This window comes from Lepidochelys kempii, chromosome 9 (genome assembly GCF_965140285.1).
Source record: "Lepidochelys kempii isolate rLepKem1 chromosome 9, rLepKem1.hap1, whole genome shotgun sequence".
Lineage (NCBI taxonomy): Eukaryota > Metazoa > Chordata > Testudines > Cheloniidae > Lepidochelys > Lepidochelys kempii.
In genome coordinates this window covers 73244333-73266883 of record NC_136388.1, presented here as the reverse complement: position 1 = coordinate 73266883, position 22551 = coordinate 73244333, and the positions used below count along the sequence as shown (strand labels likewise).

Genomic DNA, 22551 nt, shown 5'->3' with positions numbered 1-22551 from the left:
CTGTCAGGTGAGTAGTCAACCCTTAAATTGTATGTTCCATCAGCTTTCTCTTTTTGACAAAGAAAAAATTAAATGAATCTTTATTAAGATGTTACCAATGGTATTAATGAGAAAAGATATATTCAGGTTTAATAGTTAAGAGAAAATAAAATATAGAAATTAGAAACATTAGCAAAAAAAATCCTCAATACAGTTGGATGGGGTTGTAAAAAAGAGACAATGAACGACAATGCCCCCACCCCATCTCAGCAGGCAGAGTGGTTTGACTGAACTGGAGTGGATGGCCACCCTCTGGGGTCCTGACAGGAGGAGTAGGGCATGCACATGGGGATTGTGCAGAAGTGAGGGAGAAAGTGGAAGGCTTTGCTGCTGCCCTAAGGTTGTCTGTTGGCCAATTTGGGAGGGGAGAGGGGACAAGAGGGCTGATTCGCTCTCCCGACTCTCCTGCTTGTCATTTAAGGTCATCTTATGTTCACAGCATCCATCTTGCTGCCGTTGCTGCTCCACCTTGCTGTCCTCTACAGACCTGCCAAGTGTTGTGTCTTGCAGGTCTGTAACTCAGTTCTACACAACGGTAAAATGTAATACATTTTGGAAGTGTGGGAAGCGAGACATTTGCCACACCTCTCTCGTGTAAATACTCTGTAGCCTAGTCTAGGGGAAGGTTCATTGAACTATAACCCCAACTCTTCTACTGACGGTTTTTAGTATTTCTGTGCATGTCATGACACTTATTAGCCAAGGTTCTACACACCCACCCATCCCCAGTCTTCTCAGAGGCAGCTGTCATTCACCCATTTTACAGATAAAATGACTGAAAGATTGGATAAGGTCACTGCCTGCCGAATTGGGAATAGAATCCAAGCCATTAATAAAACCAGATCGAAGTCTCTTCTACTTTGCCATACTACCTTTCAGATGAAATGAGTCAAATTATGTGCTTGTCTAAACTCTGCTAAGACAGTATGGATATTTGCCTTCTGTAACCGGTAGACCACATATGGAGGTTTGAGTCTACCACTGCCTGCGTAGTAATAGGCATAGTCCTTTAGCTCTACTGGTAGAAACTCATAATTTTATATCCAGAGATGCCAGTTTCACCCTGCAGGTGAACCAAGCAGCAGGGGCAATGTTACCCTTGGCTATGCTGTCTCTAGCCACTAGGCCGTACTCTGCTCCAAGGGTCAGTAACTGAATCCAAAGTTCTAGTGTTAGTTTGTAAATAGCTGTTACCCAGTAATAAAGTGTGTCTTGTTTCTCCCTCTATGGGCTGTTCCTCACAGAAGTTAACACTATGCATCCCACTACAGTTACTCCTACTGCTGAAGGATAAAATTCTGGGCTGTGAATTTTGAACGTTGTGGGTTCAAACATGACTGATGACTCACATGGAGCAAGTATGTTTAAGTTAGTGTGAAGACCCTGGAATAATAGTTGAAATTATTTATGTTGCAGATCATATTTAGAGATAAATTTGGATGTTGCACTAATATTTGGCTTACTGTTATATTTGTAGTGTTTGTATTTGGTTAATGGATGTTGTCCCTTTAAGAAAACAGTGGAGCACAGCATAGCCTTTGGCTGAAGAAGGCTGAGAGCAGTGTGTGGGTGGGAGAATTTGCGTGTGTGTTCAGTGAGTAGAAGACCCTGCCAAAAAGGTGATGACTTGGCTCAGTCGATGTATCTTTCCAGAAAACAAATTTCATTCTTAAAGGTATAACATGAGCACTTATTAGGGAGCTGGATGCCTTAGGACATTACTAATGATCTTCAGAGCTTTTTGTCTGTAGGTCACCAATATGAATCCAGCCTTACTCAACAGGGATTAAAAATTGTTCCCATCTAATGGATGTTTGATGACCCTGTATGAAATAAGTTTGGTAATCTCAGTTCCAGCTTCCCTGTTGCAAACTCACCAAGACACCGCAATAGTTTCTAGAGAGGCCAATAACTTTATGGGCATATACAAATTAGTTGCAAATATGCAAATTAGATAATTACATATTTTACATAAAATGCCACACATGAAGCTTCACAAAACCTGGCAACTATGCCTAAAGGTAAAATAGTATCAGGACTGCATTTCCAGATTCTTTTGTGAATCTGATCAGAGTGCCCTGCTTGGGATCAGGAAGAATTTTTTTCCACCTGTTTGAGATTGGTGAGATGTCTCGTTGGTTATTTTGTATTCCTCACAACAACATGGAAGCTCCATTTGTTAGGGTGTTAGTTTGTTAGCAGTGTTTTAAAAAATGATGGGGGAAGGTAGTAGTTTAATCATTGTTATTGTTGTAACCTACAGCTGGTGTACAGTGTGGTATGCAGTTGTGTTAAAAGACACCAGTCTGGTTCATAGGTTGAATGACCTTGCACCATTTAACCAAACATAGGACCTAATTAAATGCCTGGTAGCTTTTGTGTGTGTGGGGGAGATATATTAATGGTCAAGGCTCCAACCTCTAATGGTACAGTTAATGAAGTTCTGACCTGCAGCTTGAAATCCACCTCTGTGTCTGTGTTTCATTTTCCTGCATTTTCTGAACAATAGTATAATGTTAAGGAACTTTTGTTTTAATATGAACCTCAGTATAATAAAGAAGGAATAATTAAAGTGCTATTTCTGTGATATCAAAATTTGTGGATTTTAGCTTTAGATATCCTTTTTTCACATCCTTTTTATAGTTATGAGTTATATGCTTCAGTTAAGGCTATATCCAGAAGTCCGTACTCAAGCAAAAATGTAATTGAAAACAATGGGGGTTACCCTTTGGAGGGTAACTTTTTTTTGGCAGCTTGCTCTTGTCTGCTAGAGTCAAGATGAGGCTGCCACCAGTGGTGCTGAGAGTCCCAATTTAAAATGAGCACCTGTTCTATGCAAGTTGTCATAGTGACAGGGTTCTAGTTATCATACATCTAGTTCTCAAACAACTTCATATATGATTAATGTTAATTGCCTTTTTTGTATGGGTGACTTTTTCCCTGCTGCTGAATTGGCTGTTGTTGCCTTTGATCTGGTTGGTAATACAATGTAGAGCAATAGTTAGACAAGTGATCAGTTTGCCAACAGTGAAAGGAGACAGAATCAGGTTGCAGTGAGGTCAGAATTTGTTTCTCTTCTTAAACATTGAAAGGTCAAGTAGAGTTTAACTACTATTGGCATCTTTGAAATGTTGTAATAAATGCCAGAGCAGAGAGATTATTATTGTCCATGATGCAATTAAAAACTTTATAGTCCTAAAAATAAACATTTCTTATTCAAGGTAGCAAGAATGTTGCTTTTATTGGTAAAACCCCAAATAATATTTAAAAATTCTTATCTTTCTCATTTTTCTCAACTTATACAAATAAATTAACACAAGAATGATGACACCTTCTGGGGCTGAAGGAATAGATTAATAATGCCAGTGAGGTATAAGGAAAATTAAAGATGAGTCTGTGGTTACTGTTCCAACTTCAGCAAACCAATTGTGATGGTTTTTCACTAGCAAGTACTGGCACCAGAGTTACTGCTACTATATTCAGAGCAATTTACACAGCCTGTCATATACTTGCTTCAGAATTTTCCTTGAAGCCCAATAAAATACATTACTATTGAAGAAATCTGTGATACATGTGAGAGTTTACTAAATCAAAACTGTAGCATATTTTTATATCAAATGGCTTTATAGTCTCATGGAATCAATAATTAATTTATTAACTGGGTATCATTTGAAAAAACAAAATCAGCACAGTTTTCGCTTAATTGCTGACAATTCATAAATAGTATAACACTAAAATTCAAAATTTAAATGATCAAAGTATTGGGTACCTCATCTATTATAACGCAGAATAAATGTATCATGGAGTGGGTTATATATCATCAACACTACAAGACATAATGCTCTTTCTTGTTATCTACCTAACTGCCAAGTCTACAAAGTTTATAGGCTGCTAAGATAATGTAATGGTGGTAATCCACTTCAGTTGCAGAAATATGAAGTACTGTTGAATTATATTTCTAGTCGGTTTATTCTTTGTTCTCAGGGGAATAGGATACTATTTCAGTTTCTCTTAAAAAGCCCAGAGAATGAAAGGCAAATCAGGATAAATTATGCTAAATGGTGGACTAGACCCCAGAGGAAATCATGCTTCTGTGGTACAGTATTCCTCCATTAATCTTACAAATGTTACATCTGATGTTACTTCTGTAAAGCTGAAGCATTCAAATATTCATCTGATCCTTTTAATAATAGTTATAATATTATTATGGCTTTGTCAGACTTGTACCTTCATAACTAACTTCGTGGTTTTGACAGCCTATACAGCTAGTCTTCAGAACGACTAAAATATAGAATATTGTTTTATTTTACAGAGCACACATAAACTTGTAATTAAACTGCAAAACTTAACAAATAATTGCCAGCAAGCAATTACCATTCATTAAAGAGTAATTACATGGTTATTTGTGCCCTGTAAAATAAAGCATTACTGAAATCAGTAACGCAATCAATATTTTAGCAGAAACAGGATGCAGCAGTGGTGGACCTTTCAACCTGAGCTGATTAAATTGTCATCCAAATAACAGTTTCCTAGTTAAATCAGCATGTTTATTTGTCTTGATTAATATGGAAATTTATTTCTGATTCTAGTAAATCTCTTACATTAAAAAGCACAAGCAGACATCATTGTCATACTCAAGTGTGATCTGTTGTAAATTTCCACTGATGAATTATAGTTTACAAAATGTTGATAAAGTTGTAAGCATCACAAAATATGCAGTTGTCTATAACAAACATAAAAGAACATAAAAGAAGATGTAGCTTATCAATATTTTTATCAAAACTATAAAAGTGGCCTTGTAAAAATATTCCCCAGGGCACCAAGGGCCTAAATATACGTTAAAAAAGAAAAAGGTAATAATGAGTAGCTCTCACCAGGCATAGAAAAGAAAAAAAAAGTTACACTAATTTCTGATTTCCAACACCTTGTCACATAACTTTGTAACCACTCCCCCGCCAAAAAAAATTCTAGTATACGCTATCAAAGGTCATTTCCAAACATACAGAAAATAAAAAATGTCGCAGTGAGTTGTGTTTGTGTAAGATTGAATATTCTACTGCTTCCTCATTTTCTTCTTCTATTGATGCTTTCTTTTTGGGCAGTTGGATGACAAGAAATCCTTAGCTTAATTATAGTAATTAAACAAGAACCTCTTAACTAATCTGAGTTTAGCAGAAATATAACAGATGTTTGGAAACTGCAACTTTGAAGCTGAGATCTCAAAAAGAAATCTATTCCTTTTTGACTGAATCCTTTTGTTAGTTTAAGTAATTTCGTACTTTAAAAAATGTTACCCATAGTTTTTTAAACTTAATCCATGATACTTTCAAAATCAGTGATAATTCCTGAAGAAACAGTTAACCTTCTGATGGAAAGTATGGAACCGGCAACAATAGTATTTGAAGTTAACTTACTGAGATTGTAAAAATTTTTAGAAATATGAATACAGTTGGAATCTGTAAGGTATTTCATTTCTCCTCAAACTTTATTGGTCAGTTCATTTTTTTATGATAATGAATAAGAAGTATGATATGGTTATTGAACCTGATCCTGAAAAATCATTGAGATGCTCAAGTTTTAAAAAAAAAAAGTTCTTCATTGAGTACTTTTGTTATTGATTTAATGTTCACGACTTGTGAGTGTGATTATATTTTTTTTTTACTTTACAACAAAAATCCTTCTGAGATTTATCTACAGAATCAACACAACTTTCTGAATTAGTCATCCTAAGTGAAATAACATCTAATTTAGAATCAAATGAATCACCTTTTGTTTTCAGAGATTGACTGGCGGCAAATATAGCCTTAGGGAAAAACCCCCAGTTGGTAATATATTTAGAAGAAAAATATTTTTCAGCTGATTGTATGGCTTATGAATGTGTAGGAAACTGTGATGTGAGCCCAAGCTTCCTCATCATGTTTTCAGCTCCCTTTATCATCACGGACTAATAGATGGTACAGAATGTTTCTTTTGCACCTCCAACCTGTATGCCTTTACTTAAGTGAGATAGGAAAAAAAGGAGGAGGTGAAATTGACCCCTCATAAACCAAAAATTTGGGTATAAATGAGCCTGGGGTGAGAGAATTAAGAAAAGCATTATAAAAATGTCAGTTTTTCTAATCCCAAATTATCAAAAAGTCATGAGTCAGGTCTCCCCCTAAATCATGGGATTTTTTTAAAAAAAATTGTGATTCTTTTTGTTTGCCGTCTCCTTTCTGAGCCTTCAGTGTATAGTTGGGGTATGTTTTTCAAACTTTTCTCCTCAGACATGGGGGCTAGAAACTTACTTTTTTAACAACAAAGCTGAGATTCCCATATAATCACTTGACTCCTGGAATTGGTGCTTCAAGAAAAAGCACCAAACAGTGTCAGACTTGTGATAAATGTGTGAGGCTTGGTAACAATGAAATGCCTCCAATGGGGCTTGTGTTATCCCAAGAAATTAGCCAGCAGTACACAGAGAAATAGTAAATTAAGTATATCAAATAGGGCTAGTTGAAAATATTCTATCTAAACTATGTTTTTATAGAAAATTAAGTTTTCAATTAAACATAATTTTTCACTAAAAGTATCTGCTCTCCATGGAACATTTTGATTTTAATATCAAACTAGCAAATGTTCAAAAACTGAAGTTTTCAATTTATGTCCAAAATTCAGATATGCTACCTCTTGGGATGTCCCCTCCCAAGGAGGGAGAATTCGATGCCTCATGAGAAATGTAGTCTGATCAGGGATCCTACCTCTGAGAGGAGAATGGGAGCATGAGGCACCAGAATTGTGTCTCCTGTGAGGCACAGTCATGGATTTTGGAATTCTAATATTTCAATTTTTTATTTTTGACTGAAAAGTCAAACATTTTCCTGTCAGCTCTAATATTGACATTCAGTGTATTTTGCTGTGCAGTGCTGAACTAAGCCTTTGTCGTCTAAAATATCGAAGAAAAGGCACTGTGGTATCATAGATTTAAAGATGGAATTGATTCCAGAGTTTCCAGCACAGGAGATATTTTTACTTTGTTTGATTTCTTTAATATATAGTAAAGAAATAAATTAGTCCAGTGACTTTTTCATTGTAGAACATTGTTACCTTAATGGATCTTCACTTTAGTGCTATGAGTCTGATACCAGCTGAGAAGATAAAGGATTGTCTGTCTATATCGAAAGAAGGGCAGGAAACACTTCATACGGATTTAATCAGGCCACAACTTTATTATTAGATGTCTGGGATCACCTGGCAGATAAAAGTGTACAGTGGAGACAAATCCATGTTCATTCAAATAACTACCTGGGGCTTCCACCAGCCTCCTTTCATTTTCTGTCCAGGTCATCCAGCCAAACCAAGGCTGGGACCGAACCATCTCCCCTGCCACCGCCGTAGAAGGGTTAAGGTGGGCTATAATAAAGGGGGGGGGGGTTGGTTCACTGCTGTACCAATCATAGGCCCCTGACCCCTCCTTTAACCAGCACCTCCTTTTTAAGTCTTTTACCAGGCCATTTATCTGGCCACTGGATGCCTTCCCTATGGGGTGCCTGTACTGGACATCCGCCCACACTTACAAAGTGAGTTGCAACATCATAGCCTAGCATTCTTCCCTACTCACCATAATAAGCCCTCCCTGAAATCTGCTGTGGGGAACGCAAAAAAACCCCACTCCACCTAAGCCAACATGGTGGTGACAGAAAAATTTCAGCCCCCTTAAAAAGGAATGACTAGTGCAATGCCCACAGCAGGTCCTAACCAATCTGATATTTGCCACCTTGAGGGGAGGAAAGGTGGATGCTGCCTAGCTTGCTACATGAAGAAAGGGATTCTAACACCGGCACCTGCTCCTTTTAACGCCTTCCACACTTATGTTCTCACAGGATGAGTCAGTGTCGCCATGCTGACCCCCACATACCCTTTTTGCAGCTGCTTCTGACCTCCTTCCCCTCACACAAACCTGGACAATGCCAATGCCCCTCACCCCCACTCCCCACTTCAGGTGTAGTGCGGTTAATTTCATGCAGACTTATTGAATGTAATGCTAAAATTCCATATAGAATTTTTGGCAGATGTGGAATGAGTGAGGAGCAAGCTGTGATGAATAGCAGCTAGACAGTAGTATTTAAATTAAACTTTAATATTAAATTAGAGACAATGGGCTTGATTTTAATGTTATTTAGACTATTGTAAATTCAGAATAATGTCACTAAAATAAATAAGGTTAGAACTGTGAAAGAAAGATCATAATCAGGCCTACAGTGCTTTATTATTATTATAGTATTTGCTAAAAGGAGATGAACAGGTTAAAATATGTGGTGTCTTTAACAAAACAAAACAATTTTCCTTATCTGTCATTAAAAACAGAGATCATCAAAACCAAAAAAGCATTCTAAAAAACTAAGGGTCAAATCATGCTCACATTTCTTATGTGAGTAATCCTTTAAAAGTCAGTAGAACTATTAATGAATTCAGGTGCTAATTCAGTATTTATATTTGTTTAGTGTTGACACTTTGTGCAGCTTAGTTAATGACAAAAGACTCATGAGTTTCATTTTTGCTTGTAGTATTTGTATAGGAAACAAAAACAACGAGGCGTCCTTGTGGCACTTTAGAGACTAAGAGATTTATTAGGGCATAAGCTTTCGTGGGGCCCCTGAAGCAAATAATCACCAGCAACTACATATCACACAACAGGAAGCACTAACCCAGGAACCAATCCCTGCGACAAACCCTGTTGCCAACTCTGACCGCATCTCTATTCAAGGGACACCATCATAGGACCTAACCACATCAGCCACACCATCAGGGGCTCATTCACCTGCACATCTACCAATGTAATATATGCCATCATGTGCCAGCAATGCCCCTCTGCCATGTACATTGGTCAAACTGGACAGTCTCTATGCAGAAGAATAAATGGACATCAAGAATTGTAACATTCAAAAACCAGTAGGAGAGCACTTCAGTGTCCCTGGACACTCAATAAGAGACTTAAAAGTGGCCATTCTTCAACAAAAAAACTTCAAAAACAGACTTCAACAAGAGACTGCAGAGCTGGAATTAATTTGCAAACTTGACACCATCAAATTAGGCATTATTAAAGACTGGGAGTGGTTGGGTCACTACAAAAAGTAATTTCCCCTCTGTTGATACTCACACCTTCTTGTCAACTGTTGGGAATGGGCCACATCCACCCTGACTGAATTGGTCTTGTGAGCACTGACCCCCCCACTTGGTAAGGCAACTCCCATCTTTTCAGGTGCTGTATATTTATACCTGCCTACTGTATTTTTCATGCATCTGATGAAGTGGGTTATAGCCCAAGAAATCTTATGCCCAAATAAATTTGTTAGTTTCTAAGGTGTCACAAGGACTCCTCATTGTTTTTGCTGATACAGACTAACACGGCTACCCTTATGAAACCTGTATAGGAAACAGTACTGAAAAATGTTTAAGGATCTGACCTTGCAAACAATTAGGCTTGTGAGTAGTCCCGTCAAAGTGACTATTCATGTGAATAAAATTACACATTGCCAAAAATGTAGGATCAGTACAAAAAGCCAACCATCCTCCTCCCTTCCTCAAAAACTCTTTAGATTTTAAAAGATTTTTTCTTAAAATCCTATTTATGTAAAACACTTGCTAACTGAGACGGAGGTGGGAAGTTTTATAAACGTTCTGTTGAGGGTTGAGCTTTGTTGTGGGCCGTCAGTGAGCAGAGCTGCTAATTTAAAATTGATTTGGTTTTTGTAATTTATATCAAAAGCACTTAAAATGCTAGATAGGCACCTTTTGATGTATATTTTTATAAATCAAACAATAACAATTCGTTTTTGTTTTACAAAGCCTAAAATCTAGGCCTAATTTTACTTGAGATCCTACTTTTATGTGAAATATACTGAATTTCTCTAAACAGACAGTCAATAGGTAAATTAGACATGGAAATATATGGTTTAGTATACCTTAATAGCATGCTTTTGACACTTTGTATGTACTGCATATTTTGAGAGACGATTACATTTAAGATCCGTTAAAAATGGGAAGAAGTACTCCTAGTGAAATAGAAAAAGGTTTAACTGAATTCAGGAAAGTGAGGAGGTTTCCCAATCACATGACATTGTAGTAGTAGTGAAATGCAGGATAGAATATAGTGTGAAATTATATAGATTACTCAGTAAATTTGCTTAATACTATTCTTTTTGGAGCAAAGAGATAAAAGAAAAATGGTCCAAATTTCCTGTGCTATACTCTCTCTCTCTCTGTGTATGTGTATATACATATATATATACACATACTCTATGATTATGTGGACATTATAGTAAATTTCATTTCAGAACCATTCCAATATGGTGATAGGACTCCTTAAAAACAGCAAACAAAAAAGGGAAAAGGCACTGAATAAAGTGAAATTCAAAACTGCCTAAAACAAAGCTAAAAAGAGGAGCAGGGAGGTTTATAGACTGAAATAGTAAACCAGAAAAAATGATTTTGTGCTACTTTGATGTACAATAAAACAAAGTAACACTAGCACATTATGTGAAAAATGAACAGGCTAATGGTACCTCTGTGTAGTGGTGCTGAAAGTTGTCTTCATTTAAACACAGAGTTTGTCTTACATTGATGGAGAGCTTTGCCACTGCAAAGTTGATAGAGTGGACTTTAACTGAAATTTCTTTGTGAAGCAAAAGTCTCTTTTGGATATGCTTTCTATTTTAACCTCATTTATTTTTGCACCTTGATTATTTTATACAGTGTTTCACAGCATTTTGTCAAAAGCTCTATTATTCAGCTGAGTAAAATGTATTTTTGCCAAAGAAAAGCAGCAATATCTTTGCAAACATTAGAACCTTATATTTTTATCACTTGGCTTGGGAAAGAATGATTCCAATGGCTTTTGCTCTGTAGAGCTCTATTGTGGTGACAGCTGCAGAATGATAGTCCAGACACAAAAACTGTGTTAGGGGAGTGGAGGAATGGAATAGATAAATACACAGATCTTTTATTTCTTTACATTATGTATTAAAACTTGTAACAATTCATAATCTGTTCCAGCTAGGGTGAAAAATGTGAGTATTTGATAGGTTAGGCCAACATTGTTAGTTTAGTCCTTCCATAGCAGTCAAAAACACCAATCAGTCTGTGAGGAAGGGAAACCAGGACTGAAAAGCAAGAAACCAAAAGACTTGAATGCAACATGTACTCATTCCTTCTAGTTTCCTGTCAGCCCCCCCGCCCCATCCCCACCCCCACCCCCAATACCTTTTAAACCACACTTCATAGTAATGTCCACTCTTAAGTGGCTATAGTAATTTAACTGGTAAGCTAAATGGTTATCTAGATCCTTGCAGCGTTGTGGGGTTTTTTTGTTTTATTTATTTATTTTAGTTCAAAGGTTTTTGGTGGGATGTTCGTGTACCAGTGGCCCCAGAGAGGATTCAGGTCATCCTATCACAGTTTACATGCTAAGGCCCAAATCTGGTGACAGCAATCTGGAAAATAATCCCTACTACTGGTGTAGTTATCTTCTTAAAGCATTGTGTTAAGATAAATCAACTAATTTTAGCGGCACCACTGTGAGGCACATTGTCTCCATTTTACAGAGTACTGAGAAACAATGATGAAATGGCCAGCTGAAGGCCTCACATAAAATCAGTAGCAGAGTCAGGACTGGAAGTCAGAATTTCCTTGTTCCCAGCCTAGTGATTTAGTTCTAAAATTCTCATAGCTCTTTACCTTTTAATATACAGTCACTCCATATGACTTTGAGTGCATGCTTCTGCAAGTGTACATGCAGAGTATTTCACTGATGGATCATTTGAGTACAGTATAACACTTGTTATGTTTAACCTGCCACAAGTAGTCCTTTTCTCCTAGGCAAAAATATCAGAGAGAGAGAGAGAGAGAGAGATGGTTCATATTTTTATAATACAAATCAGTACAACATGTATTAAGCAAACATTTCAAAAAGAAAATAAATTTAAATTTATCCAATTTGTATTTCAACAGCTCACGGCCAGGAAGACCCCCCAAACGCTCTCTGGGAGTTGCGATACAAGAAAATGCACGTCTTCTGCCCCATGGAGTCCCAGGCCTGTTATCACCAGGACTTATCTCCCCAACAGGTAATAAAATCTATCAGATGTTCAGACTGGTCTCTTCATACTGCACAGCAGTTGAAATAAACTAATATTGATCCAAATGCCATGTCCTTCAGGGTTTTTCAAGCTTTACCAGAGGTTACATTATTGGATTTTTTGAGTATTCATGAATACTATGTTTTGTTGCTGCAGTGACTAAAATCTAATGGATTTGTAGTTTAGTTCTTTATTAATTGTAATTCCATTAAATACATTATTTTATTATGAAAAAAATGCTCAGAGAACATTAGCCATTGTCTTAAAGGGTCTTAACGTGTGAGTTTCTCCCTTTCTGGTGCATGTGACTTTTAGTTCTCATGGGATATAAACAGGGTGGCTAATATGTATGCTATAAAATGATTAGTGTAGGTTAGGAAAGACATAAAACTGGTCACACTAACTATGGAAGACGTTGTTATCAAAAGGATGAATAAAACCAAATGCAGATGGTCATGATGTTCTGCATTCGTTCTCTTAATTTAGTGTCACAATATAACTGTTGACTATAAATACACCTAAAATATTACATCATCAACAGTGTTTTGCTGCTATTCAGTAACTTAAGGCAATGTGAATTAAAAGCAAAAAGAATTTAAACTTCAGTGAAGCTTCTGGTTACCATTACCACCAACTGATGGTGTCATATGCATATGTTTATTTGATAATAAGGTCAACAATCCACAACTTAATTGACATACAGTAAAATGTAATCAATTACTTAAATATTCAATAGGCCTAGCAATCATAAGGGAGTGCCTGGAGCATGGTAACTTAGGCCTTTATCCTGCAACTTCTTGCACATGGGTGGACTGCTGCACTGTCCCATTGAGCTCAGTGGGGCATGGACACAGCAGTCCACCCATATACAAGAAGTTCCAGAATCAGGACCTTAAATCTCCCCATGTCCCATTGTGCACAAAGTGGGAAAATTAATGAAGAATTTCAGTTCTCTTGACCCACTGGGTCAATAAAGTACTGTCATGGAAGCAGGAATGAACCTTCTTAAGCAATATTAATATTAATAATTGCTTCAAACGTACTCAAAGTTTGAAAGCATTTTGCTGGATTCAACCCCCACCCCAGTTCAGTTGGTCCCAGTCTGTTATCTAATTATAATAATATGTCATTAATAATTCATTTGTACTGTAGTAACGTTCTGAAGACTGATTTTCAAAAACACATTTTTTATTAGAATTTTTGAAACAGTATCTAGTGTTCCCAGACCAAGGGTTTTCATATAGTCTGTGCTTTATTTGTTCTCCACTGATGATAACAAGAGGCAACCAGTGTTGATAAATTGTTGCCAAAAGTACACAGCATAGCCCATTGCTTGACACCATGTTTGCAAATGGGGCCTAAAGCTATACAAAAGGGGGTGAGGGCTCTGGCTGGGGGTGGGGCAGCGGATGAGGGATTTGGGGTACAGGAGAGCGTTCTGGGCTGGGATTGAGGGCTTGGAGGGTAGAAGGGGGATCAGAGCTGGGGAAGAGGTTTTGGGTGTGGGAGGGGGTCAATGGTGCAGGCTCCGGACAGCACTTACCTCAAGCAGCTCCCGGAAACAGTGGCATGTCCCCTCTCCAGCTCCTATACGGAGGCGCTGCACTGGCCAGGTGGATCTGCGTGCTGCCCCATTCGCAGGTCCTGCCCCCGCAGCTCCCATTGGCCGCGGTTCCCAGCCAATGGGAGCTGTGAAGCCAGCACTTGGAGCGGGGGCAGCGTGCAGAACTCCCTGGTTGCCCCATGTGTAGGAGCCAGAGGGGGGACACGCTGCTGCTTCCGGGAGCCACAGCATGTGCAGAGTGGGGCATGCCTCCGACCCTGCACACCAGCGGAGCTCAAAGGCTGGATTAAAAGGTCTGACAGACCGTAGTTTGTCCACCCCGATCCTATGTGCTATTCTGCCCACAGAGAGTAGCAAAACATGCTTTAAAATTAAAAATCGGAAAAATCAAATAAAAAAGGTTAAGCTTCAAATTACTAGACAGTCTTTTGGAAAAAGCTGAAGATGTTTAACCAAATACTAAAGTACATTTTTAAAACTATTTCTGCTGACATATTGCTCAGAATGAAGGGGGATTGTGAGGGCTGATACAAGTCCTTTGGAGACTCAAATGAGAACCTGTATTGTCACAGCACTCCCCACATTCTTTGCACTACAGGAAAGTGCTGTGAAACCAGGGCTCCAAGGGAAAGTTGGTTCCATGAGAGTTTCTCCTTCAGCTAAGGGAAGCTGAAACAGTGCAGCTGGATATTACTGAAGCTTTAATTACTTGAAGCAGCTGCTTCTTATTTGCCCCCCCTCTCAAAAAAACAAGCTTTCTGTCAAAGAAGGCAGAGATTTGGCAGTCTTTGAAGAAGGAAAGAAAAATGTTACAGGAGCCATTTCCACACTTGCTGGGGATCTGAGGTATGGACCTGGATGAGGCACCTGGGACATGAAGCTTTATTTATATCTGTTTATTGATAATTATTGGATTAATCAACTCTCAGGCTCTGTCTGAATGGCTTCATGACTCTGACAATTGGCTCCCCCCCCCTTTTTTTAAGCTAAATTAAAAACTAAAACAGTGCATTTTACTACTTCTCAAAGGAGGTGGGATGGTTATAAGACTAGGGTGATGTGTAGTAGACTAGAACCAGGGAGTGATCACAGAGGTATTAACCCATTGTCTCCTGGTCACAGATCAGTTTGGGTACTTATGTTCTCACACTTACCATTATTTGTTGTTTAGTTTGGGCTATCCTTTCTATATGTAGTGACAGTCTTGGCCAGTGTCCTAAAAGAGTTTTTCTTCCCTTAAAACAATGTCAGCTTTCTGCCACATGGAAAGTAGAAGTGCTTTCTCCTGTTTGCTGCTCCAGCTAGCCACATTTACAGGCATCAGGAGGAGTGGAGAACAACCCAGGCTGTGAGAGTGACTGGGCAGAGAATGCAGCAATTTGGCATAGCCTTGGGAGAACCCACTCCTTCCATTGATTGGGAAATGGTGTTGGGGAGGATTTTTTCCTTACATCTTGGTGCTTCTTCAGCTCTTCTCTGTCTCTATACATGCAATGCAGTTTTCCTCTCTAGGTCTCCTTTCCTGGGCCACCTGAGCCCTACATCTCCACTGAACTCTCTCCCCTTAAAGAACCCAGCCTCTGATCTTGTCACATCTTGGTGGAGCAAGCACACAAAGATGGTTATGTAAATCTGCCTTCATGCTTCAAATGGGAAATTTCAAACTCATTATGTTTGTGTAGCTTTGAAATTTCCCACAGTCTGTCTGTCTCTCGCCAACATATCGCCCTAGTTGGTAACTGCTCACCCAAACTCAGTATGGCAAAAACTGAGCTTCTCATCAGCAATGACATGATTCATACTTTCCTTTTGTTCACTTTAGTCCCCTCCCTCTTTTAGTGATCTATCAATTCACAGCAGTTCACCTTCAGCCATTCTGCTGGGTGCATGAATGGGTCCCAAGAAGCTGCTTCTATGAGTTGGGGAGTAAACAGATCAGTCTTGAGAGTGACAGTCAGCAACTTTCTCAAGACTTGAGTCAGCCATCTCATTTCGCCTCTTGTAATACATGCTGCTATTTTCATCACCCATTTGGCTTGTAGCAACTCAGGTACACATGGTCATTTTCACATAAAAAACAGGCAGTTAAATTAGGCATACTGCACTTCCCAGCTTTGACTTTTTGGCTGTAAATGCTTGAGTAGAAAACTCAACACCTTGTTTGCAAATCTGTGCAATTTATTCAGTCTAACGTAACTTCTTGTTGATTTTCCATTTACAGTTAAACTTTTAATAATAGTTTCATTTTATAAATATATTAGTAGATAATGAATACCAACTAGCACCTTCGAGTATTTAATCAATAAAGTAGTTGCTATCAGAATACTGTAAGTTTAGGTGTTGCCTTGCTTCCAGTTACTATATTAAACAGTAGCTTCTTATTGTTTCTGTAGGCATAGAAAAAATATCAAGAATAATTTGTCTCTGGTCTTTCCAGCAATTTAATTTAGGTTTTCTGTGTTAAAGAACTAAATGTGAGGTTTGCCAACACAATCAGTGCCCACCTGCCTTTTATTAATCACAGTTTCTCTCCCGATTTCCACCTATACCTGGTCCCAAAGCTGCTTCTAAGCTGCAGTTGAGTAGCAGTCTTTGGCCTAGCAGAGAAGCTGCAAGACTTGTTGTGAAGGCCTGCAGAGCTGAGGGGTGAGGAGGAATGAGAGCATGCTTATTGAGAGATGCAGCCAAGACAGAGTAGGGCCTGTTGCCAAAAGAGAGAGCTCTGCTGCATCGCTGTTGCTCAACAGCAACGTGTGGCATTGGCTGAAATGTTTGAAATTCAGATAAATTTAGAAAATTCTGGTGTTTATTCAAACTAGAAAAATATACAAGCCACCAAATCTTTAGAACTCCTCTGTTCTTATTGTGAAGCTGAGCTGATTGGATTCTGAGAGGAAGCAGCTTGTAAGCACACCCTCCTGGTCAATTTAGAGTACCTGTTGACTTGTTTCACCACCTAAAGTAGCTGGATATAGGGCTACCATGCCTGATGGCTGCTGTCAAAAAAATGAAAGAAGTGTGAATCCTCTATGTCCCATTTAAACTGGCCTTGGAGCAAAGGAAGCAAATGATTATATGGGTTAATGAACTGTCCCATCAACATAGGAGACTGAACATTTTGGTATGTTTACATCTCACTTCTGCAGATCACTTATGTTGCTTCCCATTATCCCTTTTTGGTAATCATGGATGTTCTTTTTTAAGCTCCCTTTCTAATAGGAAGCATATGGACAACTTTGTCATTATTGGCATTACCTGGTTTGACTGAGTTATTATTATCTTTAAAAAAATCAAAGACATACACACTGCTTCAAGATGACTTCTCTGCCTATGGGGAATGCTAATAGTTATAAACTGTTCGTGGTGACAGTTCTGTAGTGAATTACTTTGATATATATGGCTAATAAATTAATATGATTCAGTTAATGAGAAGTACAAGTGTTGCCAAACTCCACTAGTCCAGCTTTTAATGCTGCTCCACATTTGCAGTTCTAGCTTCCCCCTGTGGTGAGAGGATCACTGCTACCTATGCACTGTCATTGTGATAAATGGCATATCCCACAGTGGCCTGCATTCCATCTGGTGTGTCCCCGAAATGAGAAATATTTTATACCAATGACATGCTTACAAGCCAAACCTTAAATAATTGTACAAAGAATTATCTTTTCAAATAATAAAAATTCATATACTTCTTTAGCAACTCCTCATTTTTAGTACCATAGCTAATGAATGTTGCCCTGAGAAAGGAAAACACATGTAAATAATGTAGAAAAATGTCTGAGCTTCAGCCTCCCCAAAAAATATTGTTAAAATTCAGTTTTTTGATAACTTAATTAAACATGGTCTCAGCTAATAATTATTATCAGAGAGGTGTGAAACTTGATAGCTTCATTTCACAGGGGTTTGTGCAAAGCTGTTTTTGGTTTCGATGCTCCTGAGTTCATATGTCCTTTGAGATCTCAAAACTCAAAATGAAGCTCAGCCAAAATGGGCAATTTTGCTAAGTTTTGAGGTGAGAAAAACTGAGAGCACTTAATATTCAGTCCACGTCTGGACTCAACTTGGCCAGATTTGCTAATGTCAGTGAACTGTTTGGGAAACTTAGCCCCTGTTTCAAGATGGTAACAAAATTCTTAAGCAGGGAAGTTTCATCTGTTTTGGGAATTTGTTATGAAAATTTCTTACAGTTCTTTTTATTATGCTACAAGTAGGTACTTTGTAGAGTAGCTGAGGTCTGAGTGAGTCATAAATTTAGGGAAAGGCTAGAAAGTTTCCTCACATGAATAAGTAGATAAATGAATAACAAGTCAAGTTTTTTAATAATTCATAATCTTTATTTTTCTTCATGGTTTTCAGAACCTCTCTTAGCAGATTGATAATAAATTTGTTTCCTGTTAATGGCTTTATCTTTTTCCATTTAGCAGATATTGATTCTCTCGCCCAGGCTCATGCTTTGCTTCTTATGGGGAAACCAGTGTGGCTTGGCAATGCTTCTTTTCTATATAACTCATTACTCAGAATTATGATGAATAGAGGTAATGTTAGCAATGATATCTGCAAAGCTCCGAAAGAAGGCTTGTTAATTTGAGCTCCCTCTGTTGTCTGGATGGTTGCTTCAGCAGCAACAATATAATATTGTGACTGAACAGTGGCTGTTGGGTTTTATTTTTCTTGGCTACAGTAAGTTGAACAAAAATACTCCATCCAATAAATGTAGCTTTAAAGCACAGTACATATTCTGTTATTTAAATGTCTTGACAGTGTTCCTTTAAGAATCTCAAACCCTATTGTGGGTGTTAGCTTAAATCTTAGTTCTAGGAGTTATACTAGCTTTGATTAAATGTCTGAATTAATTGAAATTAAGTTGGCATTGAGGCATTTTCCACTGACATTAACAGGGATCAGCTTATTGACTCAGCTGGTTTTGAGGCTCATCAAAATGCACTCTAGTACGATAATCCTCTTGCAGTCAAATTGAGCAACTTCAGGTTCTGGAGATGCTACCTTTTGTCAAGATCATGCCTAATCCTGATTCTCCATTGTTTGGGAATAGGGCAGTGTGTGTGCTAAAACACTACTCTGAAAATGATGGGGTATAACATTACAGAAAAGGAGCATAAATAGTTTGTCCCCCCACTAGTGTCTGCACTCTGGGACAAATTTATTCAGTTGATTTTAGTGGTGTTTCGCAAAGGACACACAGGTCCATTGTATCTTTAGTCATTTTAATTCTAATTTTTGGTGGCTTCACTAGTAATTGTTGGTAATAAATGGAAACCAAAATTTAATTTAATAGAGTCCATTTAAATAAACACAATTGTAAACTTTTCATTGCAGGGTTGACTGTTACTGTTACCATATCTCACAGAGATAATGTGGTTGCAGGAAAATGTTGATCTATGGAGCAAAAGAATATAGTCAACCATCTATTTGCAGTGTCTTAATCCAACTTGTTTGCTCAAATAATATGCTCTTTATTAGCCTCCATATCTAAATTAGATTTGAGTTGTGAGATTTCTCATAGGAAAGTCTTCTAAGTCTGTATTTTGGCAAAATTGTGAACAGTTGGTGTAACAATACTGTTGCAAATTGTCCAGAAAATTCATATAGGGAACAAAACAAAGCTCAGCAAATGATACCATAAACACACACCCTATTTAAATGCAGGAGTTTTCTCAGTGGTATTTCATCCTCTGTGATTAATTCCTCTTGAAGGAATATAATAGCTGGATAACGTTATTAATTAAGTGCCAGTAGAGCTCTGTAGTCTGTAGTAAAGTTAAGTATGCAACTAGTCCTGCGGACTTGAATGGGACTACTCATGCACTTAAAGTTAAGCACATGCTTAAGTAGTTTGATAGTTGATGGCCTAGGTTCTTTTCAAATGAATAGAAAGCAACTCTTTTAGTGAAAAATCTAAGTGCTAATGTCTGCAGTGGAAATTGCTTGACTGATAGCCATAAACCCTTTACATTGTACTACGACCAGTAAAAGTAATGGCCATACTCATTTGCTTTTGACACAAATAAAGTAAACATTCACTTACTTTAAAAATTACAGAATCCAAATTAGATAAATATTTGCTTTATGTTGTAATGTTTAGTGTTATGTTTTCTATAATTTGCTGCTGCACTGACAGGCTGTGAATAAGATGTGGGTCTACGCTCCATAAAAATATAATAAATTAACTTAAAACTACTCTGCTAGAAAAATAATAGTATATATGTTTATGTGGGGATGCTTTCTTGGCATCCAAGAATATTTGGTCTTGATGAAGTTTAACTCCCAATATCAATGTTATGTGTTACCTTCTCATTTTAACCTGAAGTATATCCATGGGACTAGCTCTGGCAAATGTTGTGTAAGGAGAATTTAATTTTCTGACAGTATTTTTGACAAGTGTATGGATACCAACAGTCATTTGCCCTCACGCTTAACTATGAAAAGATTTGATAATGTTTTGCAAAAAGTGGTTATTAATAGAAATATGTGATTTTTTTTATTGTTCAGAGATGTGAGTTACATAATTAGTTTTCCAGAAAGCATTTTTTCCGTACATTTTTTTCTAGAAATTATATTTGCTGATCTTATCACATCATTTACTAATGCATCAAGACAGAGATTTTTAAAATTTGGGTAAACAATGGTTAAGTGAAAACCATGCTTTTCATGAAAATAGCTTTTATTCAGTGTATAGTTGTAGCAAATTTTGTATATATATATTTTTACACATCTGTCTGTGATGCATCTATTTCCTTGTCCTTCTCTCTGGTCGCACGTTATTATCCAAGTTAGCCCATATGTTAGTACTGAGTTGGACTGCTTGTGCCTAACTGTATGTCTAGTTTCAGAGTAGCAGCCGTGTTAGTCTGTATTCACAAAAGGAAAAGGAGTACTTGTGGCACCTTAGAGACTAACCAATTTATCTGAGCATAAGCTTTCGTGAGCTACAGCTCACTTCATTGGATGCATACTGTGGAAAATACAGAAGATGTTTTTATACACACAGACCATGAAAAAATGTGTGTTTATCACTACAAAAGGTTTTCTCTCCCCCCACCCCACTCTCCTGCTGGTAATAGCTTATCTAAAGTGATCACTCTCCTTACAATGTGTATGATAATCAAGGTGGGCCATTTCCAGCACAAATCCAGGGTTTAACAAGAAGTCTGAGGAACAGTGTGTGTGGGGGGAAATAAAGAAAAGAAAATAGGTTACTTTTTATAATGAATCAACCATTCCCAGTCTCTATTCAAGCCTAAGTTAATTGTATCCAATTTGCAAATTAATTCCAATTCAGCAGTCTCTCGTCGGAGTCTGTTTTCGAAGTTTTTTTGTTGAAGGATAGTCACTTTGAGATCAGAAATCGAGTGACCAGAGAAATTGACGTGTTCTCCGACTGGTTTATGAATGTTATAATTCTTGACATCTGATTTGTGTCCATTTATTCTTTTACGTAGAGACTGTCCAGTTTGCCCAATGTACATGGCAGAGGGGCATTCCTGGCACATATCGCATTGGTAGATGTCTAGTATGTGTCTGCTTGCCAATTAAATGCCACTCTGCTGCACGACAATCTTATTTCAATTTGGAGTATTAGTTGCAGAAAAGTTTACATGTTGGTACACAATGCTCAGTAAAGTTACCATCCCATTGTTAAGTACAGTTAACTCAGCTTACTTTAGTACTATACAGTATAAATAATCATGAAACCACATCGCTAATAGATTTGGTTTGGGTCCAAATTGTGAGAGCTAAAGGCGTGAACCGCAGGCTCTTCATTTATGAAAAAATAAAAGAGAAATACCAAATGAAAGTAAAAAATAATGACATTAAAATATACCAGCGCCTGAGAGACGAGCACAAAAAGAGATTTTGTTGTAACTTGCAAGCAGAGTTACTTTGTGCTTAAAAAGAAGCTAAACAAAAATACTTTGTGCTTAAAAAGAAGCTATAAATAAAAAACTCCCATAGAAGTTCATTTTCCACAAAGACCTTCATTTCACATGTCATAAGTATTTAAATTGTGACCTGGTATAAGAATTTGCCAAGGAGGGTCTTTGTCCAGATTTCCTTTAGTGTGCATCTAACAACTTTTAATGTCTCATTTATGCGTGTTTATTACTTCAGAATTTTAGGATTGGCATTTGTGTTGGAATTGTCAATAAAGTTGCATGTATGATGAAAGGGTTCAGATACAAGAATTGCTGCTGCAAGTAACCAGAGAGAGAGGGTCAGTCCAGCAAAATTCACAGTTGTGAGCCAGACTGTGCCATTAAGTCACAGCCCTGTGTACGGAGTAAGACAGAGCTGCACTGGAGCTCCTGGGGAGTGTGCCCATACTGTGCCTGTCCCTTAGAAGAGCAGCATGTTGAAGAAGACCAGCTTGGCTGAACGAAGCAGAAAAGCATGGCCCTACTTTCTCCCTGCTCCTTTTGGAGAAACTGCATGTGCAAAGGCAGTATCCTTGAGCAGATCTTATGCTGTAGGAAATGCATGGGCTGCAGTTGTCAACCGCTGCATGGAAGTTTGTAAGGGGTATGTGGGGGAGCACATTCTCTGTGCCCTCCTTCCAAACCCTCGCATTTCATTGGGGTGCTCTTTCTACATAAGAATGGCCATGCTGGGGCAGACCAAAGGTCCATCTAACCCAGTATTCTGCCTTCCGACAGTGGCCAATGCCAGCTGTTCCAGAGGGAATTAATAGAACAGGTAATCATCAAGTGATCCATCCAGTCGCCCATTCCCAGCTTCTGGCAAACAGGGGCTAGGAACAACAACCCTTTCCATTCTGGCTAATAGCCAATTATGGACCTATCCTTCACAAAATTA

General features: G+C 37.9%; 1 protein-coding gene across 7 annotated transcripts in view; it reads left to right on the top strand.

Annotated features, from left to right (window-relative positions):
• Nucleotides 1–22551, top strand: part of DACH2 (dachshund family transcription factor 2) — a 457244-nt gene that overhangs the window by 237376 nt on the left and 197317 nt on the right. For all 7 annotated transcript variants that reach the window (XM_073360874.1, XM_073360876.1, XM_073360878.1 and 4 more), the window contains exon 2: nt 12028–12143. In XM_073360874.1, coding sequence (XP_073216975.1) covers nt 12028–12143 — 116 coding nt within the window. The remainder of the gene's footprint in view (nt 1–12027; nt 12144–22551) is intronic.